The sequence below is a fragment of the Diadema antillarum genome, unplaced genomic scaffold, assembly GCF_040938485.1.
Source record: "Diadema antillarum isolate AM-2024a unplaced genomic scaffold, OU_Dant_1.0 seq00000768_RagTag, whole genome shotgun sequence".
Taxonomy (NCBI): domain Eukaryota; kingdom Metazoa; phylum Echinodermata; class Echinoidea; order Diadematoida; family Diadematidae; genus Diadema; species Diadema antillarum.
This window is the reverse complement of record NW_027271658.1, coordinates 1,025,105-1,046,041: the sequence shown is the minus strand read 5'-3', so window position 1 is coordinate 1,046,041 and position 20,937 is coordinate 1,025,105. Positions and strand designations below refer to the sequence as shown.

Here is a 20,937-nt window from a genome sequence, read left to right as displayed (position 1 = left end):
TGATGTATGACACGTCTGTGCTGTTAAGGAAAAATAGGTAAATTGATAGTAAATCTATGTTGGTGAGTAAACAAAGCAGCCAGAAAACTGAATGTAATAAAATATCTTTAGATATGTCATAAATGATTATTGGGTGGGTAAACAATAAATCTAATTTAATTTTGTCCAGAGAAAATCACAAAAATGCAGTGTTAACATCCTTCTGAATTCTCTGAAACCACTTTTTCTCTATAAAGTGTATTGGCTCAAAAAATTATTGCAGTATCAATGTTTTTATTATTTTTGTTGTCTGTCCATGGCTGTTGATGCTTTCATGGCATAATTTTGGGCAGACACTTAAAGAATTTATCAGAAATGTCGAATTAGATGTTTTTGCTGTTTCGGAGGCTTCACGTGTTAACGGAAAATTTGTATTGTCTCCTATTTTCAGAGAGTTTGGCAGATCTTAACTATTTTTGGTTTATTAGGTTAGGGTCCCATATCCTACATTTTGACATATAGATTGGGTCTCTTCTCTTTCTTTCATCTTATTCGACTAAACACTTTGTTTCGGAGGCTTCAAAACTGCTAACGGAAATTTCACTCGACAAAGTAAAATCATCACAAAATTTCAAATAGCCCTAGAATCAAGTAAACTTTGATGTAAGTCTAAAGTTTAGCTGTACCTTAATATTTTCAGCATAAAATAAAGTAACCAAAACACATCCACTGATCATTACTGTCCATCAAAGTTTGCTCACAATTGTTAACAGAAAATGAAACCTCCAAAACCTCAAATTTGAAGACATACATGTAGTATTCTAGAATACAGGGCCAGCTACCAACCAAACTAATTGGGTCATTTCAATTGACCATACAACTATGCTTTTAACATAAAAAATTAGATCTCTGCAGTTGCTGTAGAAAATTATTAACATTTCAAAAATGTCACATAAATTTCAATGCAACAAAATGGTCATTTTTAGGGTACTGTGACTGTCAAAACAAAATGCATCAATACCTGTACCTGACTATGCTACCCAAGATGGCTACTCATGAGGTGACTCACATGGGAAAAAATCTTTGAGATCTGTAACTATGTGTTCAGGGTGGGGTCAAAAGGCTAAAAATTGAAAGTTACACCCTTTACCGTAGAACTGACCATATACTTCAAGGCAAATGAACATTCAACACATTTGTGACAAACATGTCATTTTGATATTTTGCAAATTATGTGAAACTGTGATCACATATTGTCAAGATGTAGAGTTATTAGGAGAACCATGCATTATGGCTGAGGCATACCAGTCACCATAGCGACATTTCAAGTTTGTATTATATGGCTGTTACTCAAGGATTCAACTCAAATGTGTAGGATGTAATGCTTTAATACTTAATCATTATAAGAATAGGTTTGTACCACCAACATCAATATGTCATGCATACATTGTACATGTAGGCTGTAGATGAACTTGTGGAGTTCTAGTTATGTCTTGATTCTACAACAGAGTTTAGACACATACAATACTATTAATAAGAAAGTGCTAGCTATCAAAACTGACAACTGTGAATCAGGCTAAAAATTGCAGTAATTTGATTCTCACTAGATATTCAAAAGCCAACTTCGGACTGATCCAGATGCGAGCTGTTTAAAGAGTTGTACAGTGTAGGTAAATAAAGGCAAGAGACTAGTGAAAGTCTGAATGAAAACAAAGAAACTAAGAAGCAGTCATGTGTGTTATCATGACATTATATGACATTACATCTTATTTGGATCTCAAAACTTCTTTGACCATGATTATAAAGTAAGCAAATTAGAATTTATGGTCTTTATGAAGTGTATACTGAAAAAAAGATATAATGAATGTTTTGTTTTGCATCTCGTGTAAAATATTACCATAAATGCTGTGAAAAAAAGTTTGAGAACATGTTCTTTATGTATTATACATATTCGATACGTATCTATTTAATACAAAAGCTTGTATATCTGTTTTTATGCCTCTGCCACTAAGTGTCACTGAAGGCATTATGTTTTCGGGTTGTCCATCTATCCATCCATTCATCTGTCTGTCCGTCTGTCCATCCGTCCATCTGGTCCGTCTGTCCTTCCGTCTGTAATTGATTTTGTGGACAGTGTAACTTAGAACTGTACGAGGTATTCATATGAAACTCAGCATATGAGTGGATGAAGTTGTGCCTATCAACTTTTGGGCGCATGTGCTCAGCTCAAGATCAGAAGTCAAAGGTCAAAGTGAAATCATTAAGATTTCACTACTTTCCCCATATCTCTGCAATGCCTGAAGGCATTTTCACGAAACTTAGTGTATATGGATGTACAACTTACCAGTTAAAGATTGTCTGGGGGAAATTCTCAGCCATGGGGTCAAAGGTCAATGGAAATGCTTAAGTTTCACTTTTTTCTCCTTATCGTGGAAATAACTCATTTTACATGTTCATGGAACTTAGTTTATATGCATGTACTGCTTGACAATGATTCTTGTGAAAATGTTTTGGGTTATGGATCAATGGTCAAGGGTCAAAGGACAGGTGAAAATCTAAAAATCTGCTCTTTCATGCTGAAATTACAATATTTTCTCCATACGGTACCTTGAAAATTACTCAGTGCATGCACTTAAACTAAAGGAGAAGTCCAGACGATTTTGAATAAATTTCACCATAATCTTCATAAATCAAGGACCATAATGACTAAGTTTCATCGAAAAATACCCTCTCAACTCTTCACAATTGATTTTTTAGCGTCACTAATTTTGAATCATAACTGTTCAATTTCTGTACGCCAGCGAGAAAGATCACATGATGGCGTGACGTATTAGCATCACATTGCTCTTTGTTTGGAGCGTCAGCTGGCTCGGGGAGCCCTGCTTGAGCAACGGCGATACAGGCCGAGCAAGCGGTAGCGTTCCGCGTGGTTCCGGCCACGCAGCGGATGTACGCGGCATGATCTATTGCTTCACTTCGAAAACGCCCATGTGTGAAGCGTATGGGTGTTCTAGTAAACCGGGCGATGGCCAGAAGAAGAGTTTTTTTGCCATTCCGAACCCAGAAAATGAGCGGGAAAGGTGCGCAAGATGGCTCTCCAATATTTCAATTGACAAGATTGTCGTCAAAACTTACAAAACTACTCGATGCCGCCTCGTCATACTTCCCATCGGCGGCATAACTGCAACCAGCAGCCCCATACGCATAGCGTAATGGGGCTGCGCACTGTAGCATTCAGGATCATAATAAGGTAGTATCACGGATATATATCAACTTAAAATCGAAAAATTTCTTCAATTTGAAGACTTACCAGTAAAGTTAAAGTATTGACAACAGGCTTCGGGCAATGCTTGGTTCTGCCAATAGTCCCTTTCTGTTCGAATTAATGACTTAATGTGACTTGGTCGAGAGGAGCCTGGGAGAGCTACACTGAATTGACTGCCAGCGCATAACCGGTCGTCGATGGATTTGATTGTGTGCGTGTGATGTGTGCGCAAAGAGATGTCTCTTTGTGGGTGCGCCTGTGCTGGCCGTCAATAATTCAGTGTAGCTCTCCAAGGTTCCTCTCGACCGAGTCACATTAAGTCATTAATTTGAACAGAAAGGAACTATTGGCAGAACCAAACGGTGCCCGAAGCCTGTTGTCAATACTTTAACTTTACTGTTAAGTCTAGAAATTGAAGAAATATTCCGATTTTAAGTTGATATTTATCCGCGATGCTACCTTATCATGATCCTGAATGCTACAGTACGCAGTCCCATTACGCTGCATTTTATGTGTATGGGGCTGCTGGTCGCAGTTACCGGCGGCGGTACTGTGATGAAGCTGGCACTGGCGTTTCTTCCGCGGTTCAAATTATACTGTCGTAATTTACCACCGTCAGACATACTCAACAGTCTCGGACAACAAGAGAGGCAATAATTTTGAAATTGACAGACTGATTTCAGATTGTTCACACTCAGAAGTCGAAAAAAACGATCACGGATTGTGATAGCATTTGGCAGCAGCAGACGTAAATGTATGCCTGATCACTCTGATGACAACAATAGCCAATGAATTGCAAATTATGGGGTGGACACTAAAAAGTACGGCAGTATTACAATACGTATGATATTTCAATAAAATGAAAATGTTATAACATTGCAACTATTTTACACTAATCTTTGACGGATTTTATATAGATATATACCGAAGATCATTTGAATAAAGGAATACAGCATTTGGCAACAGCACTCCTAAAACAGTGTACGGATTCCTGAGGTGGCGCCAACTAGGCAGACCTCGGCAGGCATGCAGATACCGCGCCGCAGTCAGCAGTGCTATGGGAGATCGATGCTTAGCTGGGCTGCACTTGCGGTGCTCTGCTGAGGAAAGTGAGTCTGTGACGTCACGCGCAATGCATATTGGGACAGATAGTACGAAGGGCTGCTCGCGACAGATTCGAACATGAAGAATTACCTTATTTGAAAAAAATCATAGTAAAAGTATCTGATGGTCATTTCTCGTTGGGAAAAGAGTAATAGGTTCATGAAATATTGTTCTTTTCACGGGAAACGGCTGATAATCGTCCGGACTTCCCCTTTAATTAAACTAGCTACAATTTTGTATATCATGTGCTACTGCACAGTAATTCTGTAATGAAAGATTTGGGCCATTGGGTCAAAGGTTAAAAAATGATGTTGAAATATCACAATCCGCCTCCCCCCCCCCCCCATTTTGACAATACAGCAAACCTCGCTTAAGTTGACGTTGCACAAGTCGACAACTCGCCTAGGAAAGTCGACACGGTAGAAAAAGTCCTGATTTTTCCCTTTGTTATTCCTTTAAAATTTCTTCATCTTTGTCGACTTTTATAAGTCGACAACACGCATAAGTTGACATGGTTTTCGGTGCCAACTGAGCTGAAATACGTATTAATTCCCTCGCCTAAGTCGACACAATTTTTCACTCAAATTCTTATCGCCATTCTCTGAAAAAGAATTGCTTTCCCACTCTGATTCGCAGCACTTCCACTTGGTAATTCACTAGTGTACGGCGCAATACCGTTCGCGCCATGGATCTGTTATATCTGTTGTCTTGTACATGTACGCCTGAATATAATGGGCATACACTCATTTACACTCAAGTACATTGTACTGTAGTACCGTACCCGAGGTAGTTCATTTTCTCCCCCTTTCTCCCTCTCTCTTTATGAGTGCTTGTGTCTCTGTGTATCGTTTGGTGCAGGAATGTCAGTGTGATGCAACTTATGGTGCAAACATGGAGCTAAAGCTGCATAGTCCAATGTGGGTGCAGCGGGAAATTGTTCTTGAACAGTTTTTTCTCATTTTTTGTCATGTTTAAAATTACATGCATTGTACCAAGGGATGTACACTTGCCTGCTAGGCTAAGTCAAAAACATATTTTGTGTGATGACAGTAATGTATACAATTTTGTCAAATATGCTTATATCAAACCTCCTCTCTGCACGCTCATCTTGTTCACGCAGCTCGCAGGGATATGTTTGTTATGGGTGGTTTTGTTTATCCGAAACGCAGTGAGATTCCGTCATTATTTTGAAGATTTGGTATTCTCAAAACACACAAATTTGTACACCTACATGTAGGTTCTAGTAGATCTATATTCGTTATCGCAACATGAAATTGGCCTTTTCTTTAATCCGAATATTCTAATGTTTATTATTCCAAAGCGGGATTAGAAACCTGAGCCCGTTTCTAGAAACTGCTTTTAAATGCAACTTATGTGCACTGGACTATGACTGTCACTGCATGGTAATTTGTTAATTTCCTATAGCAACCAGGGATGACAGTTCATATCGCTTTGTATTCAGTGGAAAAGGTGCTCTAAAAATGTCTATTATTATTATTGTTATTATTATTACCATTATTATTAACTCAAAAAATCAATGCAGGTGTATCAAATCACATGCGATTTTGCATTTAAATTTTGCATCGCTGAAAATACTTGCGTTTGATAATCATACCGATTTAAGTAGAATATTGTTCAAAACTGACACTCTATTCCGTGTAAACGCAAAATCTAAAAATCAAATGCAGGTCCATCAAATCAAGTTGTGCCTGCCAACTTTTTGGTGCACATTCTCAAGGTCAAAGATCAAAAGGTCAAGGTCAAATGCTCAAAATTTTGCTATTTCCCCCATATCTATGCAATGGCAATGCCTGAAGATATTTTCATTAAACTTTGTGTATACGTGAACTACCAACCAAAGATTCTCCAGAGAGAGTTTTGCGTCGTGAGGTCAAAGGTCAAGTGAAAATGTTAAAATATCATTTTTTCTCCATACATCTCACAAATGGTATCTTCATGGAACTTAGTACTATGCATCCTATATGCATGTACTGACTGACAGTGATTATCTAGGTAATTTAGGGGTCATGGGTTAAAGGTCATGGGTCTAAGGTCAAAGTCAACTCCTCAAAATTTCACTATTTCCCTCTTATCTATGCAATGGCTGTAGGGTTTTCCTTTAAACTTACATGCATATTAGCCAATACAGAGTCCTTTGAAAGTTTTATTTTTTTCTTTTGCCAAAAGGTCAAAGGTCAATTTTTAGTGCTGAATTTCACTTCTTCCTTAAACTTGTAAAAGGGTCAAAAGTCAAGTAAAAATCCTCAAATCCCCAAATGCCTGATAGCCATTCATCCATTTAAACCTTGTTCAAGGGAAGTGAACATTCAACGCATTTGTGACAAACAGGCTGTCATTTTAATATTTTGTCAATTATGTGAAACTTTCATCACACATGGTCAAGACCTCGTACTATATATAGACCTATTAGGAGAACCATGCGTTATGGCAGAGGCATACCAGTTGCCATAGCAACATTTCTAGTTTTTAATGTTTTTTGTTTTGTGTGTGTTTACATTCCGTGCAAAATGTTTCTTTCCAGAATGAATGAAATTGATGATGTTCTGTGTGGAACACTGTATATCATTTGTACACAAAGGATCTTGTGTATGTTCATAGGGCAGCGGCTTCTTTGGTGTGACCATTAAGCCCTTGTCACACTTTGCTGGATAGGCCCATCATACACGAAACGGGCAATATTTTGCTCATCTGTCGTTCGAATCTTCAATCCGGTGAACAAAGTGTAAAGTTTCTGTATTAGAAGAGCGTACATATATGCACCATCTAGGGGCCAAACAAAACGCACCTGGGGCAATTGTATACAGGACAGTGGCACATGCCAAAACGCATGAGAAACGAATATGAACCACATGCCCACAGGACAAAACACGAGAGGAACAAACCGGCGATGTATGAGACGTTCATCGAATGTCTGAGAACCGTGCACATGTGCTGCATATAGTTTGTAGCTGTTAGAGAACTATCCGTTTCATTTTTTGCAGCAATGGACTGTACAGGAGGCCTAGCGAATGGAAACGTGTAGAAACGACAAAGTACAGTGCAGATACAGGAGAAAACGTACAACCATTGGGCAAGGGTCAGATTGCACTATCTGTTTTTGGCAAGAAAAAATTTTGTGCATGCACAAAGTTTTCTGGCTGCTCTGACGGAAATCACAGGAAGATAAACGTCTATCCAGTGGATAAAAAGGACATGAAATGCATATCAACGAATGCCAAAAATTGATAATCGTTTCTTATGTGTTTGCCTTATGCAGCAAAGTGTGATAGGGGCATTATACCCAATTACAAATTTACCACTTGTGCCTTTATTTTGTTGTTTTGCTGAATGTTTCTGTGACAGATGCCTGGTGTTAACCTTCCCCTAAACCAGATCACCTATTTCTTTGCTGTATTGTTCATAAGTGGCATCTTCCATGAACTTGGCCATGCTATTGCTGCAGTCAGGTAAGTTGAATATTTCTGAAATGTAATAGGTCCTTCTGTGTCACTGACTGTATTTTCTTACATGTCAAATATTAATCTATGCAAGATGTTATGTTTTTACACAGGGCTGCACACTAACCCATTTTTTCTGCCGGTCCAACCTGTCTCTGTCGGACCGGTATATGCCCCGTTTTACCATTTTTTGCCGGTCCGAACAGAAAATTTACCGGTCAACAACAACAACCTAAAAAAACATTAAATGACTTGCAAACTTATTTTCTTGTTTTTTATGGACATACCCCCCCCCCCACCCATGTACATTTTACAGATTAATATTTTTTTTTAAAAACTTGCATTATTTATTGCACAAAAAAAAAGATATGAAAAAATAGAATGTTTGTTTGTGAATGACAGTGTAAAATGATAATGATCAAAATCAGATTGTATCAAATGCGTTTGTGACTTTTTCTAAACATCGGCACACAAACTTGCTGCGTAACCTGCTCTTGGTGGTCAGTTGGATTGCGACGATTTAATGAATTATTTTAGCTGTGATATTTTCTGATGCACGCGCTACAAGGGGTTCTTTATTTTTCTCCCGATAATCTATTCGCATTTGTGCATGCGTTCTTGAAAGGTACACGACATGCAGGGCCGAATTCGCGATCCTTTTTGCGCCCATTTCCACCTCAAATATTAGCGGGATTGTGACGATTTCATAAATTACTTCGGCTGTAATATTTTCTGATGCAAGCGCCAAAAGATGTGTAAAATGTGTCCTTTATTTTTTCCCGACAAACTCTTCGAATTTCGTAAGTGCGTTCTTAAAAAGATGCACCACCATGGCCGAATTCATGATACTTTTTTCGCCTATTTCTACCTTAAATATCAGCGGGATTGTGACGATTTCATAAATTACTTTGGCTGTAATCTTTTATGATGCACGCGCCAAAAGGGGTTGAAAATGTGTCCTTTATATTTTCCCAATAAACTCTTCGAATTTCGTAAGTGCGTTCTTACAGATGTTCCACACAGCCGAATTCATGATACTTTTTGCGCCTATTTCTACCTCAAATATCAGCGGAATTGTGGCGATTTCAGGTATTACTTCGGATGTAACTTTTTGTGATGCACGCATCGGCAAGAATGGTTGAAAATGCGTTCTTTATTTTTCTCTCCATAATCTCTTCGCATTCCGTACATGTGTTCTACGACACGGCCGAATTCACAAATCATTTTTGCGCCTATTTCTACCTCAAATATCAGCGGGATTGCGATGATTTCATGAATAACTTCGACAGTAATCTTTTATGATAAACGCGCCGAAATGGGTTGAAAATGTGTCCTTTACTTTTCCCGGATAAACTCTTCGCATTTCGTAATGCGTTCTAAACAGATATACGACACGGCCAAAAATCATGATTCTTTTTGCGCCTATTGTTTCCTCAAACTTCAACGGGATTGCGATGATTTCATGAATTATTATTCGGCCGTAATCTTTATGATGCACGGGCCAAAAGAGGTTGAAAATGTGTCCTGTATTTTTCTCCCAATAATCTCTTCGCATTTCGTACATGCGTATACGACACGGTCGAATTCACGATCCTTTTATCGCCTATTTCTACATTAAATATCAGACGAATTGTGGCAATTTCATCAATTACTTCAGATGTAATCTTTTGTGATGCACGCACCAGCTAGAATGGTTGAAAATGCGTTCTTTATTTTTCTCCCCATAATCTCTTCGCATTCCGTATATGCGTTCTTGAAAGGTATACGACATGGCCGAATTCACGATCCTTTTTGCGCCTATTTCTACCTCAAATATCAGCGGGATTGCGATGAGTTCATGTATGACTTCGGATGCAATCTTTTATGATACACGCGCCAAAAGGGGTTGAAAATGTGTCCTTTATTTTTCCCCGATAAACTCGTCGCATTTTGTAAATGCGTTCTTAAAATATACACGACACGGCCAAAAATCATGATTCTTTTGCGCCTATCGTTTCCTCAAACTTCAACGGGATTGCGATGATTTTATGAATTATCACTCGGCTCTATAATCTTTATGATGCACGGGCCAAAAGGGGTTGAAAATGTGTGCTGCATTTTTCACCCAATAATCACTTCGCATTGCGTACATGCCTGTACGTCACGGCCGAATTCACGGTCCTTTTAGCGCCTATTTCTACATCAAATATCAGCGGGATTGCGATATGTCATTAATTGTCCCCGCCGAACGAGTTCGAGCAGGGGACTATGAAACGGGCTCCGTACGTGTGTGTGTCTGTGCGTCCGTGCGTCCGTCCGTGCGTCCGTGCGTCCGTCCGTGTGTGCGTCCGTGTGTGATCAAAATGTTCAATTTGCTACTTCTCTGTCATTTATGAGCCAATTTTGATTCTGTTTGCTTTATATGATAGCACTACATGGGAGCTTTAAAACTTCTACACAGAATTTCAGTTGTGACCTTTGACCTTGACCTTTGACCTATATTGTACATTTGCTACAAAATGCTACTCCTTCGCCATTTCTAACCCGATTTCGATTCCGTTTGCTTTAAGTGATGGCACTAGGTGAGGGCTTCAAAACTTCTACACAGAATTTTGACCTTTGACTTCTTTGACCTTTGACCTTGATTTTTGACCTATGTTGTACATTTTGCTACAAAATGCTACTCCTTCGCCATTTCTAACCCGATTTCGATTCCGTTTGCTTTATATGATGGCACTAGTTGAGGGCTTCAAAACTTCTACACAGAATTTTGACCTTTGACTTCTTTGACCTTTGACCTTGATTTTTGACCTATATTCTGCATTTTGCTACAAAATGCTACTCCTTCGCCATTTCTAACCCGATTTCGATTCCGTTTGCTTTATGTGATGGCACTAGGTGAGGGCTTCAAAACTTCTACACAGAATTTTGACCTTTGTCTTCTTTGACCTTTGACCTTGATTTTTGACCTATATTGTACATTGGCTACAAAATGCTACTCCTTCGCCATTTCTAACCCAATTTCGATTCCATTTGCTTTATGTGATGGCACTAGGTGAGGGCTTCAAAACTTCTACACAGAATTTTGACCTTTGACTTCTTTGACCTTTGACCTTGATTTTTTACCTATATTGCACATTTTGTTACAAAATGCTACTTCCGGCGGGGACATATATTACGCACCGCGTAATTTCTACTTTTCCTTGTTATTTCGGCTGTAATCTTTTGTGATACATTCACCAGAAGGGTTGAAAATGCGTTCTTTATTTTTCTCCCGATAATTTCTTCGTATTTGGCGTTTTCAAAATTATACATTGCATGCAGGGCCGAATTCGACATTCTTTTTGCGCCTATTATTGTTTACTCAAATTCCAACGGGATTGCGAAATTTTCATGAATTACTATTCGGCTGTAATTTATATGATGCAAGCGCCAAAAGGGGTGAAAATGTGTCCTTTATTTTTCTCCCGCTAATCTTTTCCTATTTCGTACATGCATTACGACACGGCCTAATTCACGATCCTTTTTGCGCCTATTTCTACCTCAAATATCAGCGGGATTGTGGCGATTTCATGAATTACTTCGGATGTAATCTTTTGTAATACACGCACCAGAAGGGTAAAAATGTCTTTTTTATTTTTCTCCCGATAATCTCGTTGCATTTGTGTATGCGTTTTTGATAACCAAGACAGCATGCAGGACTGAATTCAAGATCCTTTTTTGCGCCTATTATTTCCTCAAATTTCAACGGGATATGCGTTGATTTCATGAATTATTATTCGGCTGTAATCGTTTATGATGCACTCACCAAAATGTGTCCTTTATTTTTTTTTCTTTTTTTCCTCTATAATCTCTTCGCATTTCGTACATAATCTTTTGGAAGATACGACGCGGCCGGTCGAATTCATGATCCTTTTTGGGACGATTTCTACCTGAAATATGTAAGCGGGACTGCCATGATTTCATGATATTTTTTTCTCCCTAGCATTATCTCTTCACATTTTTTGCATGCGTTCTTAAAAAGTACACGGAAGGGCCGATTTTGTGATCCTTTTTGCGCCTATCTTCGTTATGAGAACATTCTGAGCGAATGAAAATATTAATTTGTGAAATGACTGTGCAAAATGAAAATAAACGAAATCAGATCCATTCACTGTATCGCTGAATATCGAATGTGTTTTTACTTTTTCTAAAAATTGACACAAGTAAATTAGTTCTAACATAACTGCCACGCTGCTGCGAAGCCGGGATCAGATCGAGCTTGCGTTAAAAAATCATGAGTAAAATGATCTAGAAATGCGTGCGCTTCTTTCAATGCTTCTTGTCTGGCATAACCGCAGATCGCTAGCAAACGAGAAGCAGTTACACTGTACATGCTTTAATTTGCATCGTGTGCTTTGCATGTATTGCATTGCATGGCAGTGCGTGAGCAGCGCCAAATGCGCAAGCGAGCGCGAATGTAACTGGTCCACTGCTAGTGCTAAAAACTATGTTTACTGTACAAATTGCACCGGTAGACATAAACGAAACTTGCGTAAAACTTGTTGAACAGTGCGATATCTTGCATTCTGTTTCTCCCTGATCGGGGCTGCTCTTTTCCTTTCTACTGACCCCACCAATGCTTTTTTTTTTACTGGTCATGTCGGACCGGTAACTTGTGGATTTCCTGAAAAGTTACCGGTCCGACAGTGACTTTTACCGGTCTTTGACCGTCGGACCGGCGCCAGTGTGCAGCCCTGTTTTACATGTCAAATATCAACCTATGCAAGATGTTGCTATTCATGAAATTCTATTGAACTATGGATGTAAGATGCCTTCTATTCTGCATTGTTGTTATGGTAATTGCATAGATGTGAATCTGCTAAATATTGCATGGGTCCTATTGTATCCCTGATTCATGTGCGGAGGACACTTTGAATTCAGCAGTGTTAAACTGCCGCTTCGGCTCCTGCTGCATCACATTTGTATGTGCAATACTGGCCATGTTTCTAGAGCAGTTTTCTTAAAACTCATTTGAGATGTGCATTCATAAAAACATCTAGCATCCTAAACTTTTGCGGCAGCACCGTGAGTTTACTTGCCTGTTTGAACAACCTCTTTATTTTGAGGGTGTCTCCCTTCCTGAGATGACTGCACCATACAATACAGCCGTATAACACAGCACTTTCAATGACACTTTCAATGCAAAACAGTGTCATCAATATGAAAAGACTTCAGTTTCCTCACTGAAAGTAGTACATTCTTTGGCTGCCCTTACTTCAGCTGAATCACATCGTTCCCCCAGCTCAGTTTGTCATCCATCATGGTGCCCAGATACTTTGTGCCTGTTTACCCTTGGAATGTCAACTCCATGAACTGTAATTGAGGTTACCACCTGGTGACTGGACTTCCTAAAGTCTATAATTTCCTTTGTCAGCCTTTCATTAAGTTCTAGGTTATTTTCATCAAACCAATCTACAAATGAGTCTAAAGAGTTCCTATAATTCTTGTCATTACCTTCTTCAATTAGTCCAACTAAGGCAGTATCATCAGCATATTTCAGAATTGAGACATTTTCAAGGGCAGACCGACATGAGTTTGTGTACAATATAAACAGCACTGGTGAAAGTACACAGCCTCAGGGTACCCCATTTTAGTGAACACCGCATCTGATGAAGTGCCTGACACTGAGACTGTTTGAGTTCTGTTCTGTAAAAAATCCTGTATCCATAACAACAGTGTTGGATTTATGCACATAATTTTCAGATATTTGATTTAATAGTGTGTACTGGTACGGTTCCATTGTGTTAAACACAAGGGAGAGAGAAATCAGCAAACATAACTCTCATAGAGTTGCCAATACAATCAACATGCTGCGTTGAGGACAAGTCCCGAGTATACTCAGGGAAGGGTCTATGGGAGATGAGTGTTATAGCAAAATCAGTCAGTCCTCAACGGGTTAAAAATCATACCCGGTTGACCTATTGGCCTGGAGAAGTGTATCAAGTTGATGAAGTAATTCATCATCAAACTTATCATTCTTAAATCAATAAAAGAAATCGTTCAGGTCATCTGCCAACTGACTTGGGTTATCTGACATGTAGGAAAAACAGCTCCTGTTTTTAGCTCACCTGAGCCGAAGGCTCAAGTGAGCTATTGCAATTGCTCTTTGTCCGTCGTCCGTCGTGCATTGTGCATCATGTGTCGTGTGTAGAGGGACCAGAGTGGCCCACCCCCAAATTAAAAAATCTTTAAAAATCTTCTTCTCTACAACAAGAAGTGATAGAGCTAAGTGAATACTATTGTAAAAGTGGGAATTTTTGCAGTATTAAAATTAAAAACAGGCGAAATTCATCTTATCCAACTCAACGCTACTTGGCGAAAATATCCACTTAAATGAGTTAGTACATTGATACATGTGGTTTCAAGTTTTGTTTGTGGCGGATCCAGGGGTGCCCCCTTCATGTCCAGGAGGGAGGGAGGGTGGGATCCAAATGGGGGCCTAAATTGAACATTTTCATCTTCTTTCTGAAAACCCTTGATGGATTTTCACCAAAATTGTCAGGTAGCATCCCTAGGTGTACTAGCCTTGTGCCAGTCTCGCTGTATGGTGGTGAACAAATGGAGGGTGAATGAAGCGAGCCCTGCTGAGCAAGACCAGCTGAATAAGACAGTGCAGGACCCTTTTTGAGATCGGATTTGCATCCTTATGTTAGCTCTTTAAATTACCGTTTTATGCTACCCAAACTGGGTAGTAAAAATTGACCAATCTGCGTGTCGATTGGCATACTGTGAATGCATACTACTGACCTCCACTTATGCATGCGAACAGGCCGAACAATGCCAAGACAGAGGATGTGGACAGTGCATCATTACATTGGTTGAATGGAACCTGTTAACATGATAATTCAGTGGGGTTCCTTTGGTCATGAATAATAATGTGTGAAGCAGATCTCGAAAAAGGCTCTAATTGCACTGTCGCGCTCGGCTGGGCTTGCTTTGCCTGCCTGCTATAGGCATCACACAGCGAGAGGGTCTTGTTAAAAGGCTATAGCAGAGACTCCAACCCCAAGCACCTTCTGATTGCGAGATTCTCCTGCCTGAAACCCCTAGCAAACGGGAGACTCCAATTTGATGTGCGCGAAAATGCACATCACGGGCACAAAGCGCGAAGTTCCTTGCGGCCGGGGTCCAGGGCCCGCTTAAGGGCCCTGGAAGCTCTATAGGGTTCTAGATGCTCTCTCGTGCTATCTAAGGCTTATTTTTCAACATACAATGATATTAAGTAAGAAATCATTTCAAGCGGGAGACACAGAGCCAGGGTGGGAGAAATTAAATCTCAAACGGGAGAACGGGAGATTTTGGAAAAATGGGCTTTCGGTGGGAGTCTCTGCCATAGGGGAATAGGATCTCAAATTTGTTCAGGGCGGATCCAAGTGTACCCCCCTCGGAGACGGGGGGGGGGGGGGGGGGGGAGGACCAAATTCGGGCCTTTAATTGTAAATTTTCATCTTGTATTTGAGCATGATCGAATTTTCACCAAACTTGGCAGGTATTATTGCTTTGGTGATAGAATATTTGTACAAAATGGGCACTATTCCCCATCCGAGGGGGGGGGGGGGGGGGGGGACTGGAGCACAATGCCTGATTGTGGGGGGGGGGGGGGGGGGTATACAGACAAAACTTCCAAGTTAAGGAATCTTTACAAATCTTCTCTCAAATTGTAAGTGATAAGCTACGGCAGTGCTATGTGCAATTTAGAATTAGTGACTGTGCGTAGGGTGAACTTGCAATACTTAGGTGAGCGCAAGACCTGGCCCGGGTCTCTAGTTTGATGTAAAACAGGTCATCTTCTGCATGCAACTCCAAGCATCCCTGGTGATATTTGTTATACCCCCACCCACACATAGTGCGTATAGGGGTATATTGGAATCACTCTGAAGTTGGATGGCTGGCCTGTTGGGTGGTAAGGCGGTCGGTCTGTTGCAAAATCTTGTGGATTGAACTACTCTCTCATTTTTTTAGCAATTGACCCCAAATTTGGCGTGTGTGACCGCTTTCAAAGGTAGACTTGCAAGACACCTTTTTCGTTAGTGTAGCGTAATGCATTACCATGGCAACAACAAATTTTTAAAAAATCTTACAAAATGTCGGGATCATATTTCTATCTCAGTTTCATAGCAATTCATTTGAAATTTGGGATGTGCGATGAATGTAATGTGTAGCTGTGCAAGATATGCCTTTTTTTGGTTTGTGAATAAATCTGTTGCCAAGGCAACAACAGTTTTTATACCAAGCGTACAAAAATATGTGGATAGACCTAACTCCCTGAGTTTTTGAGTATTTGACTTAAATTTTGACACATGTGACCACTGCAGTATGTAGATGTGCAGAACAAATCTTCTGTTAATGTTGAACAATGCATTGCCATGGTAACAGCATTTTTTCTCACTAAAAAGCATACAATATTGTGGATTCTGCTACATTGTAACTCTCAGCCATTGAGCATTGGGCTTGAAATTTGTCACATGCCACCGCTATAGTACATTGATGTGCAAACTCAATCTTTTGTCATTGTTAATGCATTGCCATGGTAACAGCATTTTTTCACTAAAAAGCATACAAAAATATTGTGGATTCAGTTACATTGTAATTCCCTCAGTCTTTGAGCATTGGGCTTGAAATTTGTCACATGCCACCACTATGGTCCATTGATGTGCAAACTCAATCTTTTGTCATTGTTAAACAGTGCATTGCCATGGTAACAACATTCTTTTAACTAAAAAGCACATAAAGATATTGTTGATTCAGCTAGTAGACTTCCTCAGTCTTTGAGCATTTGGCTTGAAATTTGGCACATGTGACCGCAATGGTACGTAGATCTGTGCAAATGCATTACTATGGTAACAGGATATTTTGAATGAAAATCATGCAAAAATACTGTGGATTCAGTTAACATTTGGCTTGAAATTTGGCACACGTGACCACTATAGTACATAGATGTGCAAACTTAATCTTTTGTCATTGTTGAACATTGCGTTACTAGGGTAACAGCATTTTTTCACTAAAAATCATACAATGATATTGTGAATTCAGCTAACTCTCTCAGTTTTTGAGCATTTGACTTGAAATTTGGCACATATGACAGCTATGATAATATAGTTGTGCAAACTTCATTTGTGACCGTGCATCACAAAACAAACAAAAAGTCACACCCACAGACTGATTTTGTGTGAGGACTGAAAATAGGTTAAATGGTTTAAGAGCAAGTCCTTTTCTACATTATGATAAAATTTGGGATCACAAAATGGGCAGGAAAGTTTTTTTTTTAGCAGTTTATCTCGAACAGCTTTTTGGTAGAATAGTGTGATTAGGTGTGTCTTTAGAGTCCCCTTTCATTTCTTAAAAACCTTGTACACTTCACTTTCAACTCTAATAACATTTGAAATTATGATGCTACTGCTTTAAAGGTGTATTAGCCCACATTTGTAAACCTGCAGCAATTGGTCTCATAGTTAGCATGGAGTTTGGGTATGATTGCAGTAACACCTGTGCAAAATTTCGTTCCAATTAGTCCATTACTTTCATAAAAATAAATGAAAATGCACCGTATGCATGCGTATAACGCTCGCTAGCTCCGGTCCACGTACGTACTACATGCATGCGATACATGTGTAAGTTACATGTACGTAGCTAGCCCGCGCTCGTAATTCGATTTTGGGTCGGGTTGACTTGGTTTGAAAATTGATTTTAAAACGATGATTTTCTCTCTTTTATCGAATGGTATAGACAAAGAGCAACAGGTGAGGTATGTTACTGTTATAACTTGTACTTGAAGTCATATTGGACCTGTTTTATGCAGTTTTGATTTTCGTGGGTTTGCAAATGTGGGCTAATACCTTTAAAATTTGGCATTAATCATGGACAGAATGTGTTAATAGGACATGCTCAATTTCAGTTTAATCTGATAATCCCTCCGTTGTTGTTACTCCAGAGGTTTACATCATGTTTTTTGTCCCATTCATCGCCAGCACGGCTTGGTAAAGATTAAGCACTTGAAGAGATACTGTACTTCAGAGCCTCTTTTCTCAGTTCACACTTTTCCTGAGTGTGTGCTTTCTTTCCAATATTTAAATAGGTTAGGAGAGTCCATTTTATTTGAGTTATGCATCATTTTAAAGCTTAAAGTCTGCTCTTTCAGAACATGCTCTGAACTAAAAGTCCACGTCTGGTGACTTTCTGTTGGTTTTGTGATGCCAATGTCAAACATTGTGTTGCCATGGTAACAACATTTTTTTAATGAAAATCATAGAAATTACTGATTGTTTTATCTTACTCAGGTTTTTAGCACTTGACTTGATATATGGCACATGTGACTATCAGTGAGCAAAACATACATTTATTCAGTATTGAACAATACATTGCCATGGTAACAATATATTTTTTTTCTCAATAAAAAACATACAAAGTAATTACTGGTTGAGCTAACTCCCTCAGTTTTAGGTGGTGGTATTAATCACAATGAGTGATACACGTAGTAGTAGTTTTAAAATAACTTTGCAGAGTAGCTCTCTTCTCTGTGTGTACAGTGTAGATTTAGCTCTGTTTATTTCCCTTTTCACTTCTTTTTGCAAAACTTTCAATATTTGTAAATCTTTTATCTTGAAATGATTCATGTTTGTTTCAACTCTTTTGTTAACCATGATTAGGCATCAGGGTACATTTTAACTTGGTTGGTTTCCACATAAAGCTGCTCACAAAACAGAATGTAATTTCATATCATCGGAACTTTCAAGAAATATATCCCAGACAGTGAGATCAAAGCAAGTATGTGATGGTCAGATCTAGATGCCTATTGTTCTTTACAATGCTGCCTCCAGTTATCCATCTTTTAGAGGGTCAGAGGTCATATTTAGGTCAGCCGACTTGTATACACTCTGCACTTTGACAATTTTTCTTTGGTTTGCAGGTCCATCAGGGTATACTCTCAACCCTTACAGTTTTACGAGGGCGGGGGGGGGGGGGGGGGGGGGGGTGGGGTAAACTTCTGTTGTTGGAACAGATATTTCTACCTTCTCCCTTCCTCAGCATTTGGAGGGCATGCAAAGAAATTGGACTTGCCTCTGCTGAGATAAAACTTCCCAGTTACATAAACATTGTTTTGAATAGTTTGCAGTAATAGAATACCTTCAGTTTTCCATGGTTATAAAATCAAATCCAAGCAATGTCCTGTCTACTTTAGCACAAAAAATTCATTTTACAAGGTTACCGTAGTGGTGGTTGTGCATTCAACATACATACACACACACACACACACACACACACACACACAAAAGAAAGAAATAGATTGTGTGAAAGTAGACTGTGGAAGAAGATGCACTTGCCTACATACTCTTTCACAATATAAAGCTGTACGGTACCAATAACTGAGATTCAAATCCTGGCACTCTTGTTCACATGTACAAGAAAGAGATTATGATCCAAATCACACTGGTTCATTTAGAAAAATTGCAACCTAAATTTCGGAAAGTCAAACTTCACATGTGTGAGTCTTGGAGTTTGACCTCCATTATGTGTCTAGCCGTATGGGATACAAGAAAACTGAAATGATTTTGCACACTGTTCAAACAGTCTTTACCCTGCAATAATCGCGATTATTTTGGAAATGTGGTCATGATTGCGAATCATGATTTTGGATATCGCAAATAGTCACACAAAAAAAGTTTTATGTTGCAATCTGAATCACAATCGAAATGATAGCAACTATTGGTGGTTGTGTGAAAGGCCTAATGCATACCCTCATTTGGTTTTCTTGTGAAGTTTGTATTTATGCATGTTTTCATGTTTTGTATCAGTTTGCATTCATCACAGGCAAGGAACTCTCAGATAATGGTGAGATATTCTATACATGATGCAACATATACCTGTACCTGAATTTCTGTTTCAATGCATCCCGTCTGTCATAATGCAGGGAAAAGGTACGTGTCAATGGCTTTGGAGTCTTCATTATGCTGATTTATCCTGGTGCTTATGTTGACCTCCACACTGAAAACTTGCAGGCCTTGACACCCTTCAGCCAGTTGCGGATCTACTGTGCTGGAGTGTGGCACAATTTACTGCTTGTGCTCCTGGGGCTGGTCATACTAATGTTTCTACCCTACCTCCTGTACCCACTGTACCTCACAGGGCAGGGCGTCACCATTACATGGCTATCACCGGTTTGTTGTTTTTAGTAGCTCTTTCAATGTTTATGCCCCCTCAAGTACATAGTTCTGTGCTTTGAATTTTAGGACAGTATGGCAAAGAGGACTGGAGACAGAGCATAAAATTGATCTGCGCACATGTAAAACTGAACATCTCCCCATCCTGTTGATTTTCAGGAAGGTTCTTGATGAAAACAGTGTTTGGTCTGTGAACAGGACGGAGTGGCTAGCTACTGTGTGTTTAAAGATGGTATAAAGTTTTGGTACCTCAAAAGTTTCCCTGAGTTTCCTTGTCTTATTTTGTGTTTCAGGTTAAAGTACCTTTCATATAACTAACACTGTGAGACTAACTCGCCCCAAAGTGCTCTCATGTCTTAGTAATCATGCAATAATGGTTTCGTACAATACGTGTACATTGATTATCGCGGTACCGCGTCGAGTCAAACTAATGGCTCGTTAGAATTTTTCAGAGCCCACTCTGCTCTGGTATGAAACCAATATTGCATGATTATTAAGACATGAGAGCACTTTGGGGTGAGTAAGTCTCACAGTGTTAGTTATATGAAAGGTACTTTACCCTGAAACACAAACTAAGACAAGGAAACTCAGGGAAACTTTTGAAGTACCAAAACTTTATATTATCTTTAAGTACAGTGAGCATGCATGTGACAGCTTACACAGTACGGTTGACGCAAGTGTCCTCATCCACAGAAATTAAAACAACTAACAAATTGGGATAGAGCAAGACTGCCCTACTGTCCTGAATTGAAAGCTGCAGTGTGTGTGTGTGTATGTGTGTGTGTGTGTGTGTATGGGGGGGGGGGGGAGGAGGTATAGAAATTATTCTTTGCTGAGGTCACGAGCTGGGGAGTAGATCGGTCAGTCTCTTTCAAAATTTTGTGGATCAAGCTACCCTCTCACTTTTTGAGCAAGTAACCTAAACTTGGGCACATGTGGCCACCATCATAGG

General features: G+C 39.4%; 1 protein-coding gene across 1 annotated transcript in view; it reads left to right on the top strand.

Annotated features, from left to right (window-relative positions):
* The window catches only part of LOC139738776 (membrane-bound transcription factor site-2 protease-like), an 85,328-nt gene that overhangs the window by 21,481 nt on the left and 42,910 nt on the right, over positions 1-20,937 (top strand). The window contains exons 3-4 of the mRNA XM_071649415.1: positions 7,712-7,815; positions 19,736-19,982. Of these exons, the coding sequence (XP_071505516.1) occupies positions 7,712-7,815; positions 19,736-19,982 (351 nt within the window). The remainder of the gene's footprint in view (positions 1-7,711; positions 7,816-19,735; positions 19,983-20,937) is intronic.